At 42.4% G+C, this 21,234-nt stretch overlaps 2 protein-coding genes and 3 non-coding genes across 6 annotated transcripts; 4 read left to right on the top strand and 1 right to left on the bottom strand.

The window, feature by feature from the left end:
• Positions 1-4,430: 4,430 nt before the first annotated feature.
• Positions 4,431-12,614, top strand: LOC139584535 (small ribosomal subunit protein eS17). Of its 2 annotated transcripts, none has more exons than XM_071416516.1 (5): positions 4,431-4,563; positions 5,449-5,600; positions 7,085-7,190; positions 11,166-11,231; positions 12,492-12,614. In XM_071416516.1, the coding sequence occupies exons 1-5, from the start codon at positions 4,561-4,563 to the stop codon at positions 12,567-12,569; spliced, it is 405 nt and encodes a 134-aa protein (XP_071272617.1). In that variant the 5' UTR covers positions 4,431-4,560; the 3' UTR covers positions 12,570-12,614. The 2 variants fall into 2 exon arrangements, with proteins under 2 accessions (XP_071272617.1, XP_071272619.1); XM_071416518.1 differs by having other exon boundaries at positions 4,557-4,632.
• LOC139531164 (small nucleolar RNA SNORA71) lies at positions 5,241-5,371 on the top strand. Its single transcript, XR_011666270.1, has one exon. It is a non-coding gene; the product is annotated as a small nucleolar RNA SNORA71 (small nucleolar RNA).
• LOC139531163 (small nucleolar RNA SNORA71) lies at positions 7,735-7,863 on the top strand. Its single transcript, XR_011666269.1, has one exon. It is a non-coding gene; the product is annotated as a small nucleolar RNA SNORA71 (small nucleolar RNA).
• LOC139531165 (small nucleolar RNA SNORA71) lies at positions 12,225-12,347 on the top strand. The gene has a single exon (XR_011666271.1). It is a non-coding gene; the product is annotated as a small nucleolar RNA SNORA71 (small nucleolar RNA).
• A 5,973-nt stretch (positions 12,615-18,587) lies between the features above and the next one.
• On the bottom strand, positions 18,588-19,870 carry cart2 (cocaine- and amphetamine-regulated transcript 2). Its single transcript, XM_071416519.1, has 3 exons — positions 19,582-19,870; positions 19,210-19,293; positions 18,588-18,940 (listed from the first exon to the last, which is right to left on the bottom strand). Exons 1-3 carry the CDS (start codon positions 19,744-19,746, stop codon positions 18,833-18,835), a joined length of 357 nt encoding a protein of 118 aa, XP_071272620.1. The 5' UTR covers positions 19,747-19,870; the 3' UTR covers positions 18,588-18,832.
• Positions 19,871-21,234: the final 1,364 nt, after the last annotated feature.

Raw genomic sequence — 21,234 nt, 5'->3', positions numbered from 1 at the left:
GGATATGGTCACTAGTGTAACCAGGAGGTGAGGCCTCATTTAACACAGTAAATTCATCAGGCTTAAGCCATGTTTCAGTCAGGCCAATCACATCAAGATTATGATCAGTGATTAGTTCATTGACTATGACTGCCTTTGAAGTGAGGGATCTAACATTAAGTAACCCTATTTTGAGATGTGAGGTATCACGATCTCTTTCAATGATGGCAGGAATGGAGGAGGTCTTTATCCTAATAAGATTGCTAAGGCGAACACCGCCATGTTTAGTTTTGCCCAACCTAGGTCGAGGCACAGACACAGTCTCAATGGGTATGGCTGAGCTGACTACACTGACTGTGCTATTGGCAGACTCCACTAAGCTGGCAGGTTGGCTAACAGCCTGCTGCCTGGCCTGCACCCTATTTCATTGTGGGGCTAGAGGAGTTAGAGCCCTGTCTATGTTGGTAGATAAGATGAGAGCACCCCTCCAGCTAGGATGGAGTCCGTCACTCCTCAGCAGGTCAGGCTTGGTCCTGTTTGTGGGTGAGTCCCAGAAAGAGGGCCAATTATCTACAAATTCTATCTTTTGGGAGGGGCAGAAAACAGTTTTCAACCAGCGATTGAGTGCTGAGACTCTGCTGTAGAGCTCGTCACTCCCCCTAACTGGGAGGGGGCCAGAGACAATTACTCGATGCCGACACATCTTTCTAGCTGATTTACACGCTGAAGCTATGTTGCACTTGGTGACCTCTGACTGTTTCATCCTAACATCGTTGGTGCCGACGTGGATAACAATATCTCTATACTCTCTACACTCGCCAGATTTAGCTTTAGCCAGCACCATCTTTAGATTAGCCTTAACGTCGGTAGCCCTGCCCCCTGGTAAACAGTGTATGATCGCTGGGTGATTCGCTTTAAGTCTAATACTGCGGGTAATGGAGTCGCCAATGACTAGGGTTTTCAATTTGTCAGAGCTAATGGTGGGAGCCTTCGGCGTCTCAGACCCCGTAACGGGAGGAGTAGAGACAAGAGAAGACTCAGACTCAGACTCCGACTCGCTACATAATGGGGAGAACCGGTTGAAAGTTTCTGTCGGCTGAATGAGCGACACCGGTTGAGCATTCCAACAGCATTTCCCTCCAGAAGCCATGAGAAAGTTGTCCGGCTGCGGGGACTGTGCGGGGGGATTTATACTAACGTTACTATCTGTACTTACTGGTGGCACAGACGCTGTTTCTTCCTTTCCTACACTGAAATTACCCTTGCCTAACGATTGCGTCTGAAGCTGGGCTTGTAGCACAGCTATTCTCGCCGTAAGGCGATCGTTCTCCTGTATATTATGAGTACAGCGACTGCAATTAGAAGACATCATGTTAATGTTACTACTTAGCTTCGGCTGTTGAAGGTGTTGACGAACCATGTCCAGATAAAGCGTCCGGAGTGAAAAAGTTGAATGAGGGAAAAAAGTTGCGATGGAAAAAAACTAAAAATATAAACGGTAATTAAAAACAAAAACAAAACAAAAAAAACGTAAAGTTGTCAGCTAGCAAAGTAAAGTTGGCAGCAAAACGCACAGCAACAAAACGCACAGCAACACGTCTGCAGATTCAACAGGAAGTGTATACAGCTTTTAGTGCCAGCATCGGTCTGTGGTGGAATGTAGACGGCTACGAAAAATACAGATAAACTCTCTAGGTAGATAGTGTGGTCTACAGCTTATCATGAGATACTCTACCTCAGGCAAGCAAAACCTTGAGACTTCCTTAAATATCATGCACCAGCTGTTATTCACATATATGCATAGGCCCCCACCCCGTGTCTTACCAGAGGCTGCTGTTCTGTCCTGCCGATGGAGTGTATAACCCGCCAGCTGTTTGTTCTTAATGTCGTCGTTCAGCCACGACTCTGTGAAACATAAAATATTACAGTTTTTAATGTCCCGTTGGTAGGATATATGTGCTTTCAGCTTTGTCCCATTTATTTTCCAGCGATTGAACATTAGCTAGCAGGACGGAAGGCAAGTGCAGATTAGCCACTCGTCACCTGATTCTCAAGGCACGCTGATCTTTTTCCACGAAATCTCTGTTTCCTTCTCCAGCGAATCACGGGGATCTGTTGCCTGGTCCGGTTTCTGTAGTAGTATATTCCTCCCATCCGACTCATTGAATAAGAACTCTTCGTACAGTTTGAGGTGAGCAATCACAGTTCTAATGTCCAGATGCTATTTTCGGTCATAAGAGACGGTAGCAGCAACATTATGTATAAAACAAGTTATGAACATCATGAAAAAACAAACAAAATAGCATGGTTGGTTAAGAGCCGATAAGACGGCAGCCCTCCTCTCCGGCGCCATTGTAACAATGCTCGATCGGGTTGAAGTCCGGGCTCTGGCTGGGCCACTCAAGGACATTCAGAGACTTGTCCCAAGCCAATCCTGCTTTGTCTTGGCTGTGTGGTCATTGTCCTGTTGGAAGGTGAACCTTCACCCCAGTCTGAGGTCCTGGGTGATCTGGAGCAGGTTTTCATCAAGGATCTCTCTGTACTTTGTAAGTCGCTCTGGATAAGAGCGTCTGCTAAATGACTTAAATGTAAAAATGTAAATGTACTTTGCTCCGTTGATCTTTGCCTCAACCCTGGCTAGTCTCCCAGTCCCTGCTGCTGAAAAATATCCCCACACCATGCTTCACCGTAGGGATGGTGTCATGTTTCTTCCAGACGTGACGCTGGTTTTTGCTCAGACATGCACTGTCAACTGTGGGACCTTATATAGACAGGTTTGTGCCTTTGCAAATCATGTCCAATCAATTGAATTTACTACAGGTGGACTCCAATCAAGTTGTAGAAACATTTCAAGGATGACCAATGGAAACAGGATGCACCTGAGCTCAATTTCAAGTCTCATAGCAAAGTGTCTGAATACTTATGTAAATAAGATATGTGTTTTATTTGTAATACTTTTGCACAAATTTCTAAAATCCTGTTTTTGCTTTGTCATTATAGGGTATTGTGTGTAGATAGCTGAGGATAAAAAAAAAACAATTTTAGAATAAGGCTGTAACGTAACATAAAAATACTTTCCGAAGGCACAGTATACGCAACATGCAAAAATGTAAAAGCTTTTACTGAGTTACAGTTCATAGAAGGGAATCAATCAATTAAAAATAAATTCTTTAGGTCCTAATCTATATATTTCACATAACTGGGCAGGGGCCGGCCATGGGTGGGCCTGGGAGAGCATAGGCCCACCCACTTGGGAGCCAGGTCCATCCACTGGAGAGCCAGGCCCGGCAAATCAGAATGAGTTTTTCCCCACAAAAGGGCTTCATTCCAGACAGAAATACTCCTGAGCAACATCCCCCCCTCCACATCCTCAGACGATCCCGCAGGTGAAGAAGCCGGATGTGGAGGTCCTGGGCTGTCGTGGCTACACGTGGTCTTCTGTTGTGCGGCCAGTTGGATGTACTGCTACCAAATTGTCTACAATTTTGTTGGAGGCGGTTTATGGTAGAGGAATTAACATTAAATACTCAGGCAACAGCTCTGTTGGACATTCCTGCAGTCATTATGTCAATCAAAACTTGAGACATCTGTGGCCTTGCGTTGTGTGATAAAACTGCACGTTTTGGTGGCCTTTTATTGTCCCCAGCATAAGGTGCACCTGTGTAATGATCATGCTGTTTAATCAGCTTCTTGATATGCCACACCTGTCAGGTGGATGGATAATCTTGGCAAATGAGAAATGCTCACTAACAGGGATGTAAACAAATTTGTGCTCAACATTTTTGAGAAATATGCTTTTTGTGCGTATGGAATATTTCTGGGATCTTTTATTTCAGCTCATGAAAAATTTGACCAACACTTTAAATGTTGCATTTATATTTTTGTTCAGTATAGATAGTAATTAGGTGCTTACAGTTGTCTTATTTCACACATAGGCTACAAATGTTTATTGGATGTTTTTTTGCATATCCCATTCCCACTGAGAGTGGAGTCATGGCCTGGGATTAGCCATTATTGACAGCGACCCTGGAGCAATTAGGGTTAAGTGGGCTCCCGAGTGGCGCAACGGTCTAAGGCACTGCATCTTAGTGCTAGAGGCCTCACTAGAGACCCTGGTTTGATTCCAGGCTGTATCACAGCCTCTCGTGATTGGGAGTCCCATAGGGCGGCGCGCACAATTGGCCCAGCGTTGGTTAGGGTTTGGCCGGGGTAGGGCGTCATTGTAAATAAGAATTTGTTCTTAACTGACTTGCCTAGTTAAATAAAAAAGTGAAGAGCACATCGAAACTTTTCCCCCTAGTCAGCTCGGGGATAGAACCAGCGGCCTTTCGCTTACTTGGCCAACGCTCTTAACCGCTAAACTAACCGCCGCACTTATGCGCAATAATTTCACTCAACTGGGGAAACCACATGTACAGTAATATAGCTGTGATGAACTGCAAGTCTGGTTATATATTTTTACGAATTCGTCTACCACTAGGGGGCGGCACCCTTTCCCCTTGGTTTCCCACATCCGCGTGCCCTCTTATTATACTTCCGCTGAAGCGCTTGTATAGTCCTCTTCTACCAGCCCGATTCAACATGGTGGGTACTTCAACATTTACAACCCCTCTAAATCTATCGTAATCCTCCGTTTTTTTACTAGCCATAATGGTATTTATCTCTAGAATAGTGAAATGGTGTATGTATTACTCAATCGCAGTGACATATTGCGTTAGGATGCCCTTCCTGGCAGACTTTATGAACAATATGAGGGTTCTCCGAGATGCTAACGGAAGAAGCATTATGCTAGCATTTGGCTGCACATGAACAACCACGTTTTCCATGTCTTGATTTGATTACAATCAGTAGAGAACTGGTCATGCCTTTAATATTGTACACATTATCCGCAGGGTGGTTAGTGGTGTAGGACGTTGGTTTCAGCTGTTTGTAAGAAATACATTTTGTTCCGTGATACTGATTAGCATAGCTAGCTGATTGCGAAGTCATCCTACTAGCTAATTAACCATCGGTGGTCTGTTTTCCCAATGTAGGGTACCCATTGTTTCTGACTTGCTCACCGGTGTAGTTAATCGTGAGATCCATTTACTAGCATGTAGGTAGTTGGCTAGGTAGTCAGTCTGCGCAAAGTTGCTAGCTCGTTAGTATTAGGTACGACCTTGTATGTTAGATCCAAATGTAGCTTGCCTGGTCATGCCAGCCGTTGGTATACTTATACCTCCTAAAATTTCAACCGCTTTTGAAATGTAATTTACGTTGAACCCTGTATCGAAAGTGGCTATGGCTTTGATTTAAGTAGCCAGGTCATTGATAGTACAGGAAAAGTGAATTGAGGGGCATTCCCGTGTTCGATGGGTCCTAAGTCCCTACCGAACCCTGGTTTTCTCAGATATTTTAAATTCATAAAATGTAAGCCCATTCAGGAGATGAGAATAACCTAGTCATTTGCACAACTCCTTTGTTCCACAGGGACGAGTCAGGACCAAGACGGTGAAAAAAGCCGCCCGGGTCATCATTGAGAAGTACTACACCCGGCTGGGAAATGACTTCCACACCAACAAGAGGGTGTGTGAAGAGATCGCTATCATCCCCAGCAAGAAGCTGCGCAACAAGATCGCTGGGTGAGTCTGGTTTCTTTAGCTTTATTGTCTCTAATAGCCAAGCGGACTCGAACCTCTGCGGCATATATAAAGCTTATCTGAGGTCAAGCAGCAGATGTTGCGTAGACAACGCTGTACAGCAACGTTCAACCAACCGTGGGGATATTTTCTTCGTTCTCAATTTGGAGTCTCCTGGGTCTAGTTTCAGGTGTAGCCAGCAGATCCGACACCTTACGCTTGCTCACAGCTGCACTACAGGGTCAGACCCGCAATTTTTAAAATTAAGTCACCACGGAGCCAGCACGAGACATGGCTCGGAAAACGTACCGCAATCATGGATGAGAAATGCGTTGTACTCTGAATTGTCCTGTTATTCCAACTGTTATACTGAGAAGATGAAATGACTGCTCGTTTTTCTGGAAACTGCCCTTTTCATCCTCATGATAGGTAGCAGAAGCCACAGCAGCCATTTTGGGATGTCGGTGTCAGCTAATTGGCTCCTTTGCATTTTTTCAATGTTGAAGTATCTCATTAATTTCATATTTTATTGAATCAAATTTATTTATAAATCCCTTACATCAGCTGTGGTCACAAAATGCTGTACAGAAACCCAGCCTAAACCCCCAAACAGCAAGCCATGCAGGTGTAGAAGCACGGTGGCTAGGAAAAACTCCCTAGAAAGGCCAAAACCTAGGAAGAAACCTAGAGAGGAACCAGGCTATGAGGGGTGGCCAGTCCTCTTCTGGCTGTGCCTGGTGGAGATGATAACAGAACATGGCCAAGATGTTCAAATGTTCATAGATGACCAGCATGGTCAAATAATAATAATCACAGTGGTGCAACAGGTCAGCACCTCAGGAGTAAATGTCAGTTGGCTTTTCATAGCCGATCATTCAGAGTATCTCTACCGCTACTGCTGTCTCTATAAAGAGTTGAAAACAGCAGGTCTGGGACAGGTAGCAGGTCAGGGTTCCATAGCCACAGGCAGAACAGTTGAAACTGGAGCAGCAGCACGGCCAGGTGGACTGGGACAGCATGGAGTCATCAGGCCAGGTAGTCTCAGGTCCTCCGAGAAAGATGTTTCATATGACATGTACTATGCTGCACTTCAATCAGGTTGTATTTCAAAACACTACTAATAGCATGGCTTGGAGGGAGTTATTCATTCTATCATATCCCTGACCTAGCTGATTATTGCTAGTTTGCCACCTAAACCCTATATCGAAAGTGACTATGGTACAACTGTTACCATAGTCATTGATGTTACGAGAATTGTGACTGAAATATTTCCCCATGTTTGTTGGAATACCTTTTCCTGTCAAACCCTGTCTTTCAAACATCTTTCTCGTCCGCAACAACCTAAACTTGAGTGAAACCTAATTCTCATGCTAGACTAGTTTTCAGTGATCTATCATAAATATTTGTTTGAACCCATGGTCTGATCTAATGCTGTTACAATTGTGATGTTGTACATGAATTAACTGAATTCTGGTTTGTGCTCTTAGGTATGTGACCCATCTGATGAAGCGCATCCAGAGGGGTCCCGTCAGAGGCATCTCCATCAAGCTGCAGGAGGAGGAGAGGGAGAGGAGGGACAACTACGTCCCAGAGGTAAGTGTCCCCACCCACACTTCTGCGCATCAGAGCACAGTGCATCTATACTTGCTGGCACCGCAAAGGTTGTGGGTTCGATTCCCACAGGCATCACATACAACAAAAAGGTATGCATTAACTGAACTATATGTTGGTTTGGTTAATCAGTGGCATATGTTTCTTGATAAGTCTTGATGGCAATGGACTAAACACATTATTTGTTGATGCATCACAAGCATCAATAAATAATGTGTTTAGTCCATTGCCATCAAGATCTGGGTGGTGTGCTTATCAATTTAATGGGCTCTATAGGCATGCCTTGCTGATGTGTGCATGTTTGATTTGCTGTCCAGTAAGGAGTTGTATTGCTGTGTCCTTACCTGCGAACAGTCATGATTAAAGCTGTGCAGGTTTCTACTTTGCCTTGGCACGTAAAGATGCATCCATAAGCTGCTCTGGGTCATCATTTATCTAATTTATTTGCTGCCATTGGTTATCTTTAGTGTATAGTTGGGATGTGAAATACCTTTTTTGAGTCAGTCAAATATCATTCTTTGATTTGCCCTGTATCGAAAGTGACTATGGCATGACTTTTGCCATAGTCATTGATAGTACAGGAATAGTGATCTTGAAAGCTTTTCCCGTGTTTGTTGGAATACTGGTTCCTGTCAAACCCTGTATCTTTCAAACAATGTGGTAACATCGTAAACCCAGACCTGCCAACTTGCACGCATTTTGCGTTCCAACGACGCAATTCTCTGTCCAGGTACGAGATCCGAGTTAAAAGTACGCAGAAATTAATAGGGCCTGGTTTATTTATTTTTATATATATTTTAATCAAATATTTACTCAGCGGATTTAACATCCTGATTCTCAAGCTGCAACACAGACATGTACGGAGTTGTCAACGGACATGGAGATTAATACATCATTATTCAACGTAGCTACCCCGTGTCTGCCCCTCCTGTTGTGATGCTGAGTTTGCCAACTGTCAGCTGTATGTAAACACATGGACAAATCCCTTTCACTATGTGTGTTGTGGAAAGGTAAACACTAATTGTTTCAAGCAAACGTAAGATGGAGATTCGTTGGACTCTAAAGTGCCAGCAGTTCACTCGCATTTCTAGTGAAAGAAATTAAATGCAAATACGAAAAATAACTGGTCGTATTTGTGCGAGTGTGATATACATTTAATTCTGCGTCCCATTAGTTTTGTTTTCGACATAACATTACGTGGATCACGCAACCTAATAGATTGTAACTGTAATTATGAGCCACGTCACAAAGCATTACAAAAGTATAATAAAAAATAAATATAAACGTCTTGGCATTAAATGGAGTCTGAGTGCAGACTGCTAACGAATATTCAGTCTCGCTTCCAAGAACAAAACCCAGTACTGACGTGCTGAGTTCCCTCATTACCAAGAAGGTTTCAATGGTTGCCAGAGGAACTGTTTGCCACGGAGAAGTCTACCCTGATGTCCTGCTGCGGAAGGTTCAATCTGCTAGCTACCAGGCAAATGTGTCGAAATAATTTCCTGGACATTTGAAGGTCTCCAGAAGATTTGTTCTCACCCACTGTTTCCTATCATAGCTTTTTCGTTTTTATGAATAACATGTTTATTTGATGCTCTGCTTCAAACATTTGGCATATCAGAGTAAATCTTTTTATTGTGGATAAGACATTTGTACATTTTGTTTTAATAAATTTGTACATTTTAATTAATAAAATTAAACTCCAATAATAAAGGCCCTTGGTGTGTTCTTTCTAATTAGAACTTGTTAGTGACTTTTACATATGTGTGAATGGAATGCGGTCAAGAAAGTATTCCAACCACATATAGACTTGATTTGGTACAATTTTATATTTGCGATAAGACTCATAAACAGCGTGCACGAGCGTGTGATGGGGAAAGAAAATCCCAATTTGCCGCGCGTGTCTGGTACTCTAAAAAGTTGGCAGGCCTGTAACCATTGCCCCAGGCAGCCAGTAACTGTACGCTCTGTTGAATTGATGTATTTAACTGTTGCCAGTTTACTAAATCAAATCAAATCAAATCAAATTTTATTAGTCACATACACATGGTTAGCAGATGTTAATGCGAGTGTAGCGAAATGCTTGTGCTTCTAGTTCCGACAATGCAGTAATAACCAACAGTAATCTAACCTAACAATTCCACACTACTACCTTACACACACACACAAGTGTAAAGGGATAAAGAATATGTACATAAAGATATATGAATGAGTGGTGGTACAGAACGGCATGGCAGATGCAGTAGATGGTATAGAGTACGGTATATACATATGAGATGAGTACTGTAGGGTATGTAAACATAAAGTGGCATAGTTTAAAGTGGCTAGTGGTACATGTATTGCATAAAGATGGCAAGATGCAGTAGATGATATAGAGTACAGTATATATACATATGAGATGGGTAATGTAGGGTATGTAGACATTGTATTAAGTGGCATTGCTTAAAGTGGCTAGTGGTACATTTTTACATTTTTTCCATCAATTCCCATTTTTAAAGTGGCTGGAGTTGAGTCAGTATGTTGGCAGCGGCCGCTAAATGTTAGTGGTGGCTGTTTAACAGTCTGATGGCCCTGAGATAGAAGCTGTTTTTCAGTCTCTCGGTCCCTGCTTTGATGCACCTGTACTGACCTCGCCTTCTGGATGATAGCGGGGTGAACAGGCAGTGGCTTGGGTGGTTGTTGTCCTTGATGATCTTTATGGCCTTCCTGTGACATCGGGTGGTGTAGGTGTCCTGGAGGGCAGGTAGTTTGCCCCTGGTGATGCGTTCTGCAGACCTCACTACCCTCTGGAGAGCCTTACGGTTGTGGGCGGAGCAGTTGCCGTACCAGGCGGTGATACAGCCCGACAGGATGCTCTCGATTGTGCATCTGTAGAAGTTTGTGAGTGCTTTTGGTGACAAGCCGAATTTCTTCAGCCTCCTGAGGTTGAAGAGGCGCTGCTGCGCCTTCTTCACAACGCTGTCTGTGTGGGTGGACCAGTTCAGTTTGTCCGTGATGTGTACACCGAGGAACTTAAAACTTTCCACCTTCTCCACTACTGACCCGTCGATGTGGATAGGGGGGTGCTCCCTCTGCTGTTTCCTGAAGTCCACAATCATCTCCTTTGTTTTGTTGACGTTGAGTATGAGGTTATTTTCCTGACACCACACTCCGAGGGCCCTCACCTCCTCCCTGTAGGCCGTCTCGTCGTTGTTGGTGATCAAGCCTACCACTGTAGTGTCATCCGCAAACTTGATGATTGAGTTGGAGGCGTGCATGGCCACGCAGTCGTGGGTGAACAGGGAGTACAGGAGAGGGCTCAGAACGCACCCTTGTGGGGCCCCAGTGTTGAGGATCAGCGGGGTGGAGATGTTGTTACCTACCCTCACCACCTGGGGGCGGCCCGTCAGGAAGTCCAGGACCCAGTTGCACAGGGCGGGGTCGAGACCCAGGGTCTCGAGCTTGATGACGAGTTTGGAGGGTACTATGGTGTTAAATGCTGAGCTGTAATCGATGAACAGCATTCTCACATGGGTATTCCTCTTGTCCAGATGGGTTAGGGCAGTGTGCAGTGTGGTTGCGATTGCGTCGTCTGTGGACCTATTGGGTCGGTAAGCAAATTGGAGTGGGTCTAGGGTGTCCGGTAGGGTGGAGGTGATATGGTCCTTGACTAGTCTCTCAAAGCACTTCATGATGACGGAAGTGAGTGCTACGGGGCGGTAGTCGTTTAGCTCAGTTACCTTAGCTTTCTTGGGAACAGGAACAATGGTGGCCCTCTTGAAGCATGTGGGAACAGCAGACTGGGATAAGGATTGATTGAATATGTCCGTAAACACACCAGCCAGCTGGTCTGCGCATGCTCTGAGGACGCGGCTGGGAATGCCGTCTGGGCCTGCAGCCTATGCACACTATTACTAATGTGTTTGGACAGTGTTGACATAATGCATTACCACTCTAACTTAACTTTTCTGTTTACAGGTTTCTGCTCTTGACCAGGAGATCATAGAGGTGGACCCTGACACCAAGGAGATGCTCAAACTACTGGTAAGTCCCTCACAGGCAGTTACGTTTGGTGTCTTCATGATGAATAAACACTACCTGATCCAAAGTATGTGGACACCTGCTTGTGTATGGAACTCGCTTTGTGCACAGTGGCATTGTCATGCTGAAACAGGAAAGAGCCTTCACCAAACGGTTGCCACAAAGTTCGAAGCACAGATTCGTCTAGAATGTCATTGTTTGCTGTAGCGTTAAGATTTCCCTTCACTGGAATTAAGGGGCCTAGCCCGACCCATGAAAAACAGCGCCAGACCAGATCCTCATCCACCAAACTTTACAGTTGGCACTGCTTTCAGGCAGTTAGCCTTCTCCTGGCATCCGCCAAACCCAGATTAGTCTGTCGGACTGCCAGATGGTGAAGCATGATTCATCACTCCAGAGAACGCTTTTGCACTGCGCCAGAGTCAAATTGGCGGCGAGCTTTACACCACTCAAGTCGATGCTTGGCATGGTGATTTTAGGCTTGTATGTGGCTGCTCGGCCATGGAAACCCATTTCATGAAGCTCCCAACGAACAGTTCTTGTGCTGATGTTGCTTCCAGAGGCAGTTTGGAACTCTGTAGTGAGTGTTGCAACCGAGGACAGGAAATTAAAATAACAAGCTTCAGCACTCGGCGGTCCTGTTCTGTGAGCTTGTGTGGCCTACCACTTCGCAACTGAGCCGTTGTCGCGCTTAGACGTTTCCACTTCACAAAAACAGCACTTAGTTTACAGGGGCAGCTCTAGTAGGGCATACATTTGACAAACTGACTTGTTGGAAAGGTGGCATCCTATGATGGTGCCACGTTGAAAGTCACTGAGCTCTGTTCAGTGAGGCCATTCTACTGCCAATGTTTGTCTATGGAGATTGCATGGCTTTGTACTCAGTTTTATACACCAGTCAGCAAAGGGTGTGGCTGAAATAGACAAATCAACTTATTTGAAGGGGTGTCCACATACACAAGTATGTTTAGCCTTAAGATAACACCATGGCTTAAACCCTGTATCGAAAGTGACTATGGCATGACTTGCCATAGTCATTGATAGTACAGGAACAGTGACTTTGAAAAATGTTCCTGTGTTTGTTGGAATACCGGTTCCTGTCATACCCTGTATTCAACATCTTCCACAATCTTAACTTCAGGGTGAAACTACTCACCGATAAGAGACCAGGCTTCTGTGGTTTACATCGTTAGCATGAACTTGTGGTGTATTCTGGTGGTTACTTGATGGTGAAATTGAATTTTATTTTTCTCTTTCCTCCAGGACTTCGGCAGTCTGTCCAACCTGCAGGTCACCCAGCCAACTGTCGGAATGAACTTCAAGACACCCAGAGGAGTCTAGGCATTTGTAATATATCTCTTAATAAATACAAAATGTACAAAAAAAGCAATGAGTCTCCTAGTGGTCTTGCTGTTTAGAACAAGTAGATGCGTATGCTAGGTTGATGGAAATGTTAATTGGATAAGTGCTTGGTCCTCATGTCCTTGACTCAATTGAACTGTAATTTCAGGCTTTGTGCAATAAAGTTTAGTTCCTATACTATAGAGCATTTGGAAAGTATTCAGACCCCACAACTTTTTCCATATTTTGTTACATTACAGCCTTATTCTAAAGTGGATTCAATCGTTTTTTTTTTTTTTTCTACATGCAATAACCCCATAATGACAAAGCAAAAAACGTTTTTTTATACGTGTTGCAAATGTATTAAAATATCATATATACATAAGTATTCAGACCCTTTACTCAGTACTTTGTTGAAGTGCCTTTGGCAGGTATGACGCTACAAGCTTGGCACACCTGTATTGGGAGTTTCTCCCATACCTCTGCAGATTCTCACAAGCTCTGTCAGGTTGGATGGGGAGCGTCACTGCAGAGCTATTTGCAGGTCTTGAGAGATGTTCGATCAAGTTCGGGCTCTGGCTGGGCCATGCAAGGACATTGATACTTGTCTAGGGTTCCCACGGGTCCTTGAAAGTTTGTGAATTTGAGAGAGAAAATCAAGGCCTTAAGTTTTTGAAAATAGACATGGGTCATTGAAAGTGCTTGAATTTATACATTTTTGGAAGAATAGAAATTGCAGTTATTAGATTATTAATTTTTTTACGTCAGTAATGGGCTACGTTCCGCTGTCTGTATGTGTGTCTTTCGCCGTTTGTGTGTCCTTGTTTCACGCGCCACCTGCCCGGAGAAAGTGCGACGGTCACGTGCATGAGTTATTAAACAGCGGCAAGTAATCGAGAAAGCTAACGTTAAGCGAAACTTAAGCTATGCCTGGAAATGTCAATTCCTGGGCACGTGGCTCTCCAAAGACATTTACAAAGACTGGCTTGTTAAAGATCCGCGGGACATCCATATGGCCCGATGCAGAGCCTGCAGCAAATCAACAAAAGATCACGCCATGGGCGAAGCAGCTGCGACGAGCCATGCTTCTGGTGCTTCACACATGACGGCACTCCACAAGTTAAACGCGGTTATGTCCTACCCCTGGTAACATGTAGAAAGGAATACAACAACCATACTTAGTTAATAACGTTAATTAGTTAGCTAGATTATTCCGTCTCTTCGTGGTTTGGTAAATTAACTTTTAACGTTACAGAATTATTCGGTCAAATTAACGTTTGCTATGTTTGTAGCTAACGTTATCTAGAAGCCTCAATTCTCCCACAATCACACCTATCGTGCTAGCTAGCTAACATTAGCTAAGTTGTTAACGTTACGTTAGCCAACTTGCGGCAAGCAGAGCTGGACAGTGAACATTTGAAATAAATGACAGTTTTCTAACGTTAGCTGAAAGTTTACGTTTAGTTAAAGGACGTTCACTAGAGTTGTTAGTGACAACGTTTAATGACTAATGCTAGCTAACGTTAGACAGCTAGCTAGTCGTTCATCAGACTTGGAGACTTATTTTCCTACAGCTCCCAATCAATTGAACTATGTGGAAAAGTCATCATCTACATCACCACCTAGACAATCTTCTACAACTACTACCACATTCACCACCACAAGACAGTCCGTCTTAACTGGCGTTCCCAAAGAGGACACATTGTGGTGTCTGAATATGATCGAGTGTCTACTCTTTCCACTCTAGTGAACGCACGGGTGAGTGGCATGGTTTATAAACTCACCTGTAACATTACATTAGTTTTAGGAACATGTTATGTTTGTTTTCATATTTCATATTCTCTCTCTGTAACACATTCACACACAGGCTAGAAACAGAAATAAGTGTTTGATTTAAACATCTTTTAGTTTTTTTTTACTCCTTAGGTGTGCTGTTCTCAGAGATGTTCCCAGACAGTGCAATAGCCAAGACCTCAACATGTGGGGCAACAAAGTCCAGCTATTTGTGCACACATGGCTTGGCTCTTCATTTCAAGCACTTGTCTAAAAAACAGTCTGCTGGGGAGGAGGACTATGTACTTCTCTTTGATGAGCCTTAACAGAAAAACACAGTCAAAGCAGTGTGACTTTCATGTCCGTTTATGGGTTGAGGACAAAGTTGTAACGAGATTTTATGATTCTAAATTTGTGGGACATGCGACTGCGTTGTACCTTAAAGCTGTCTATGAGAAGAGCACCGAAGATCTACCAAAGAAAAACATGGTTCAGATCTCCATGGATGGACCAAATGTAAATTGGTCATTTTACTCAAAGGTTGAGAAGTCCCTCCTAGATTTTGATGTACACCTTATAAACATTGGCAGTTGCGGTCTCCATATTGTACGTGGAGCATTTCAGAAGGGAGTAGAAGAGACAGAGTGGGAAGTCGACAGTGTACTGCATGCTATGTACCAACTTCTGAAGGATACTCCAGCCCGCAGGGAGGACTGCTTTAACATCATCAGATACCCCAATGCCACTTAACTTTTGCAAGACACGGTGGGTTGAAAATGCGCCCATGCTTGAAAGAGCTTTAGAGTTTTTACCCCATATGGCAACATATGTGAAGGCTGTAGAGAAGAGAGGTCCAAATGCAGGCACAAAGTCCTTTGAGGTGATTCAGGAGGCCGTTAAGGACCCTCATGACAGCAAAACTGAATTTCATCTTGTCAGTGAGCAAAGAAGTGACACCATTTCTCACACGCTACCAGACCGATAAGCCCATGGTGCCATTTCTCTCTACAGACTTGTTCAAGGTGCTTAAGAGCTTGATGAGCAGATGAATTAAGCCAGACCTCATGAAAGAAGCGAAGACCCCTCAAAAACATATTGATGTCGAGGTGAGACAGTCATCCAATCACATCAACTCCTCACATGTCGACTTGGGCTTTGTTACTCAAAGAATTGTGAGAGACTTGTCCGCAGGGAAGAAAATTGGACATAAAACATTGCTGGACTTCAAAATCACTTGCAAGAAGTGTATGCTAACAACTGTTTACAAACTCATTGAGAAATTTCCATTGAAGTACTCTCTGTTCTCACATCTTTTATTTTGGATCCAAGGGAAATGGCAGGCACAAAAAGAAAGATGCTGTGTACAGCAAAATTGAAGAAGGCCCTGACCTACCTTGTAAATAGTCATCGGGTGAAGGAAGAAGATTGTGATGACATCATTCGACAATACTCACATTTTATTGATGACATTGTCCAGGCCCAACACTCAGAGTTTGTAAACTTTGATCCTGTCCAAGACAGATTGGACACATTTTTACATGAGTATATGTCAAAGGACAAAGCGCTCATAAATCTATGGAGACTTTGCCGCCAACTCCTCTCACTGTCACACAGGCAAGCCTCAGTAGAGCGCGCATTCTCCATCAATCGGCACATTGAAGTGGAGAACTTGAAAGAAGATTCATATGTAGCACAGAGATGTATAGTTGACCACATAAGAGCTGTGGGTGGCATACATAATGTGTGCATTGACAGACCGCCGCTTATGTCAGTGGCATCTGCAAGGCAGAGGTATGTGACACATCAAGAAGAACAGACAGAAGAATGGATGAGCAAAAAAACAGAAACAGAATAGATGAATAGACCTTATAGATGAAATAGATTAACTTAAAGGGAAGAAAAGAAGACTGACAGATGACATAAATGCTCTCGAGACCTCAGCAGACAAATTTGCACTCAGAGGAGAGCACAGGCAACCTCACTCTTATTGCCAAGTCCAATAGCCTGAGAAAGGGTGGTAAAGATAAAAGAGCACAAGCAGCTGAAATAGAAACACTACTCAATGAAAAATTGAATGACATGAAAAGCAAATGAAGGGGCATAGCAGCAAAAAGCAAGCGTTGGGCACTGTTTTAACAGTTTGAGAAAGGGCAAAACACTACTCAATGAGTAAGCGGGAAAAAAAGAAAAGCAAATGAACCAAAAAGGCCAACAACCCCAGAACACAATGGTTGGGGAAATGTTTTATTTATTTTTTAATTTTCATCTTTTATTGTTGCAAAACATTTTATTTATGGCCATGTGTTTTTTATTTGCCTATTTATTTGATCATGTTCATGGAAAAACAAGGTAATGTTTTTGCTCTGCGACATGTTTTGTGTTGTTAAGCTGGTGCTAATGAAATAAACAAGGAGTTACTTAGCTCTTCAACTCGTAAATAAGTCTCTGTCTCTATCGCTCAACTTACACAATATATTGTTTTGCTGTGCCGTGTTAGAGAAGGCAAGAGACCACGTAGTCTGCCATCATTGTAACACAGCATAATTGAGAAGTGTTCACACATTCAAGACTCTTTCTCTTTTTAATTGTTGTCTGTGAGCTTCTGTAAAGCCTGCTAGTTCTTATTATAAAAATTATCAGTGTTGTAACAGTAATTAACCTTGATCCGTGTCTCAAACTATGCCATGTTGGGCCCTTTGAATTTGAGGGAATTGGCCCTGGAAAGTCTTTGAAAGGTTTTTGAATTTGATGTTTAAGAAGGTATGGGAACCCTGGACTTGTCCCGAAGTCACTGCTGTGTTGTCTTGGCTGTGAACTTAGGGTCGTTGTCCTATTGGAAGGTGAACCTTCGCCCCAATCAGGTCCTGAGCGCTCTGGAACAGTTTTTCATCACGGATCTCTGTACTTTCCCTCGATCCTGACTAGTCTTCCAGTCCACAGGAACTCTGGAGCTCTGTAAATGACCATCGAGTTCTTGTTCACCTCCCTGACCAAAGCCCTTCTCCCCTGATTGCTCAGTTTGGCCGGGTGGCCAGCTCTTGGAAGGGTTGGTGGTTCCAAACTTATTCCATTTAAGAACAATTGAGGCCACTGTGTTCTTGGAACTTCAATGCTTCAGAAAGGTTTTGGTACACTTCACTGTGCCTTGACACAATCCTGTCTCGGAGCTCTACGGACAATTCCTTCGACCCCATGGCTTGGTTTTTGCTCTGACATGCACTGTCAACTGTGGGACCTTATATAGACAGGTGTGTGCCTTTTCAAATCACGTCCAATCAATTGAATTTACCACAGTTGGACTCCAATCAAGTTATAGAAATATCATGGACGATCAATGGAAACAGGATGCACCTGAGCTCAATTTCAAGTCTCATAGCAAAGGGTCTGAATACTTATGTAAATAACGTATTTCTGGGTTTTTTTTCTTATAAATTTGCCAATTTCTAAAAACCTGTTTTTGGTATTATGGGGTATTGTGTGTAGATGGATGAAACAAATTCAATATTTAATCAATTTTAGAATAAGGCTATAACGTAATGAAATGTGGAAAAGTCAAGGTTTTTGAATACTTTCTGAATGCACTATACTTCTAGTATTACACACTCACGACTACAGCACCATTGTCAGTCCGGTGTGCGATTTACATGACTTAACATTTTAGAGATCTTGAGTGTTGATTGAGTCTATTAGAACGAACATTCCCTTTGACAAATTCAGTCAAATTTGAAACTGTCAGTTCCCTCTGAGATCAAATGGCATCTTTATATTTTGTTTTCCTACTTATGTGAAGATGGAATGACATAAATGTTTGGAACAAGTTACATTTGTAATATAGCTTATGGAAAAACATGACTATAATTAAAGTATGTAATTGAAGTACAGTTTTAGATCCAACCAAGTTTGTGATCCTGACTAATTTTCACTAAATTAGTTCTCCAGCTTGCACTCAGGCTGAAGACTGCTTTAATACGCCTTAATTTCCCTAATTCATCACCTCTAACATGTACGTTTTTGTTATACTGTGAAAGGAAACGTGTCATGAAATTGAAGTTCGTGTGGTTTGAGGTACAGTTGTTGAAATTCTCAATAGGATCTTTGTATCATGAGAACAGCATATTAACACATTTACTAATCCTAACTAACCTTTTAATAAGAGGCTTCATGATGCATTTATTAATACATTCTATTGCACAAATATTTAACTAGAAAAAGAGAATTCCGAGACCAAAAATACTGATTACGAAAGAAGTTGTGAGACACTTTATTGCACAATATAGAGAGCTCAGTAACACTTAGGTGACACAAATGTTTAATCTAACTCCAGGAAACGATAGGATGTACCATTATCTAATTGGTGGTCCCACCATAACATTGACAATTATAGTCCGCCTGTATTTGAAAAATATTCATAAAAATAATGACATATGTTACATTATTATCCCTCTTTTAAATAACACAATGATAGGGGATTGAATCCAATAAACCTACATTCACAAGCACTTCAACAGAAAGAAGTTGCAGAAAGCTCCCCGTGGACAGTCGCACATTTTGCCGATTCGAGCGCCTTTCCTCACTGCGCAATGCTCCCCCACGTCGCACTGAAAAAGATTAATGTCAAATTGTTAAATGGAAACAATGAGGATACTGTAGGTTACAATATCATCCTGTAAATCGTTTCGAAACACCACGCATTTATTAAATAATCCGACGACATGTTTAATGAACTTCCAATAGCCTAGTTAAGACCACTTACATTAAGAACACTGGACCAAAATAAAATAATCTTGTCATTCTGCATTTGGTAATTATTCGTCATTTAAAAAAAAGTAATACCTTCTCTGAACAGAGAAAGAGTGTAAAATCTTACAGTGGGAACTTGTCCAAATTTCTTTTCCCATGGATTAATTCTTTTGGTCTGCAGTTTTTTGAGAACTTCGTGTAGAGCGCCAAGCTATGGAAACAGTAAGAAATACACAATTAAAATACATAACTGTCAGAGCTTGAAGTGCTGTCTTGTCATTGTGTAGCATTACTACAGTTCCTTGAGTCAATATTCACATTTTGACCAACAAACCTAAAACACCATTCACGTTCTCAATAACAATGTGCTTTTTATTTTGTATATAGCATAATTTAGCCTACTCTTTATTTATCGAGGTAGTCGAATGTAAATTCCAAAAGCTACCCGCGGACATAAGCATTCATGCATACAGTTTACAGACAATATAGCTAGACTTACAAGACGTTTTTCGTTCGTTAGATTCGGATTTTGTGGATAGAAGTCGTGAATGTTTCTCGTTTCCAAATCCACTTCCATTTCTGAGTCGCTCGTTTCAGCACCACATAGGGTGGACAGCAGCGCTGTACAAACTACCGCTCTCGTCCACAGTTTAGAGCTCTCCATTGTCCTGATCTGGAGAAGTGCTTTGCTTTACGAGCGCGCGAAGTTGTTTCCTATTTCAACTCAATTGACCAATCCCTGCAGTTTTGCCTCCTTTTGTTTGCTCTTCAGTGTTTGTATTCTCATTGATATTGAATTGCTCCGCCTTGAGCATTGATCTCCTTATATACGTAAGAGAAATAATAACCTACGTAAGAAGCCCATTACGCTGTCCAAATTGTCTCAGCAAATGCCCTTCAGAATTAGTTTTGCTCTTGTGGTCTTTGCTAGTGCACAGAGTACAGCCATGGGTAGTTTAATATTTTATTATATTATCTGATTGCAAATTTTGATTGCAATTAACAAAACGTAATCTGATGGTCTTGAAAGTTAGTTATATTTCCCACCAAGTTGTGCTACATTTTGTACAGAATTTGGAACTTCAGAATTTAGGGCTGGTTTGCCGGACACAGATTAAGCCTAGTCCTAGACTAAAATGCTTGTTCAATGGATATTCGCCATTAAAAGTGCTTCTTAGTCCATTACTAGGCTTAATATGTGTGTGGGAAACCGCCCCTTTGAGTTGAAAACATGTTCTCACTGGCTTATTTTTGAATTAATCTCTTTGAGGAGATGGGTTCTGAATGATAAAAGGAGGATCATCCAATGATGATGCCTGAAGCTCTGAGATTAGCTTGATTATGGATATTTGTTTGTGACGCACTTCTATACCCAGGGGAACAGTGCACAGATAAGGTGTCATGTTTTCAGTTTAAATAAACCATACGCCAATTTCTAATAGTATAGCCTATATACAGCTATACGTTAAAGTTTCTTTCATTTGTGACATAACTAATGTGAATAATATTTCTGACAAACACTTGCAAAAGGCATAATATATAATACACCACAGGTTAAAAAGGTCACTGCCATGTATCAAGAAATCTGAAGTTACCAAGGCCTTGTAAACAAACAGTGTTGTTTGTGTGCATCAGACACAGCAGGCACATAATAGGAGCAAACTCCTGTTGCTATGTTAATTGTGCAGTGACACCGCTTTTGCCAAAGCCCCCAAATCAATATTTTCATGAGTACTCTTCTTTGCATGAGCTTTTCTTCTTCTAATGTCATGTTGAACATATTATGTTGAGAAGTGAATTACGTTTGCAACATAATATGTTATTATTATGTTGTGAAATAGATTGTGCGTTGAACTTCTAAAAGTAGGACTGGATTTTCATCTCATGACTTTACCATATTGAGGTCAACAGTATGTGCCCTCTGGACATTTTTCAGCCCCTATATGGTATCTACACTGAGTCTAATATTGAGTGGCACCCCCTATTGCCCTCAGAACAGCCTCAATTCATCGGGGCATGGACTCTACAAGGTGTCGAAAGTGTTCCACAGGGATGCTGGCCCATGTTGACTCCAATGCTTCCCACAGTTGTGTAAAGTTGGCTGGATGTCCTTCGGTGGTGAACCATTCTTGATACACACGGGAAACTGTTG

The sequence above is a fragment of the Salvelinus alpinus genome, chromosome 9 (assembly GCF_045679555.1).
Source record: "Salvelinus alpinus chromosome 9, SLU_Salpinus.1, whole genome shotgun sequence".
NCBI classification, from domain to species: domain Eukaryota; kingdom Metazoa; phylum Chordata; class Actinopteri; order Salmoniformes; family Salmonidae; genus Salvelinus; species Salvelinus alpinus.
This window is presented reverse-complemented; position numbering and strand designations above follow the sequence as displayed.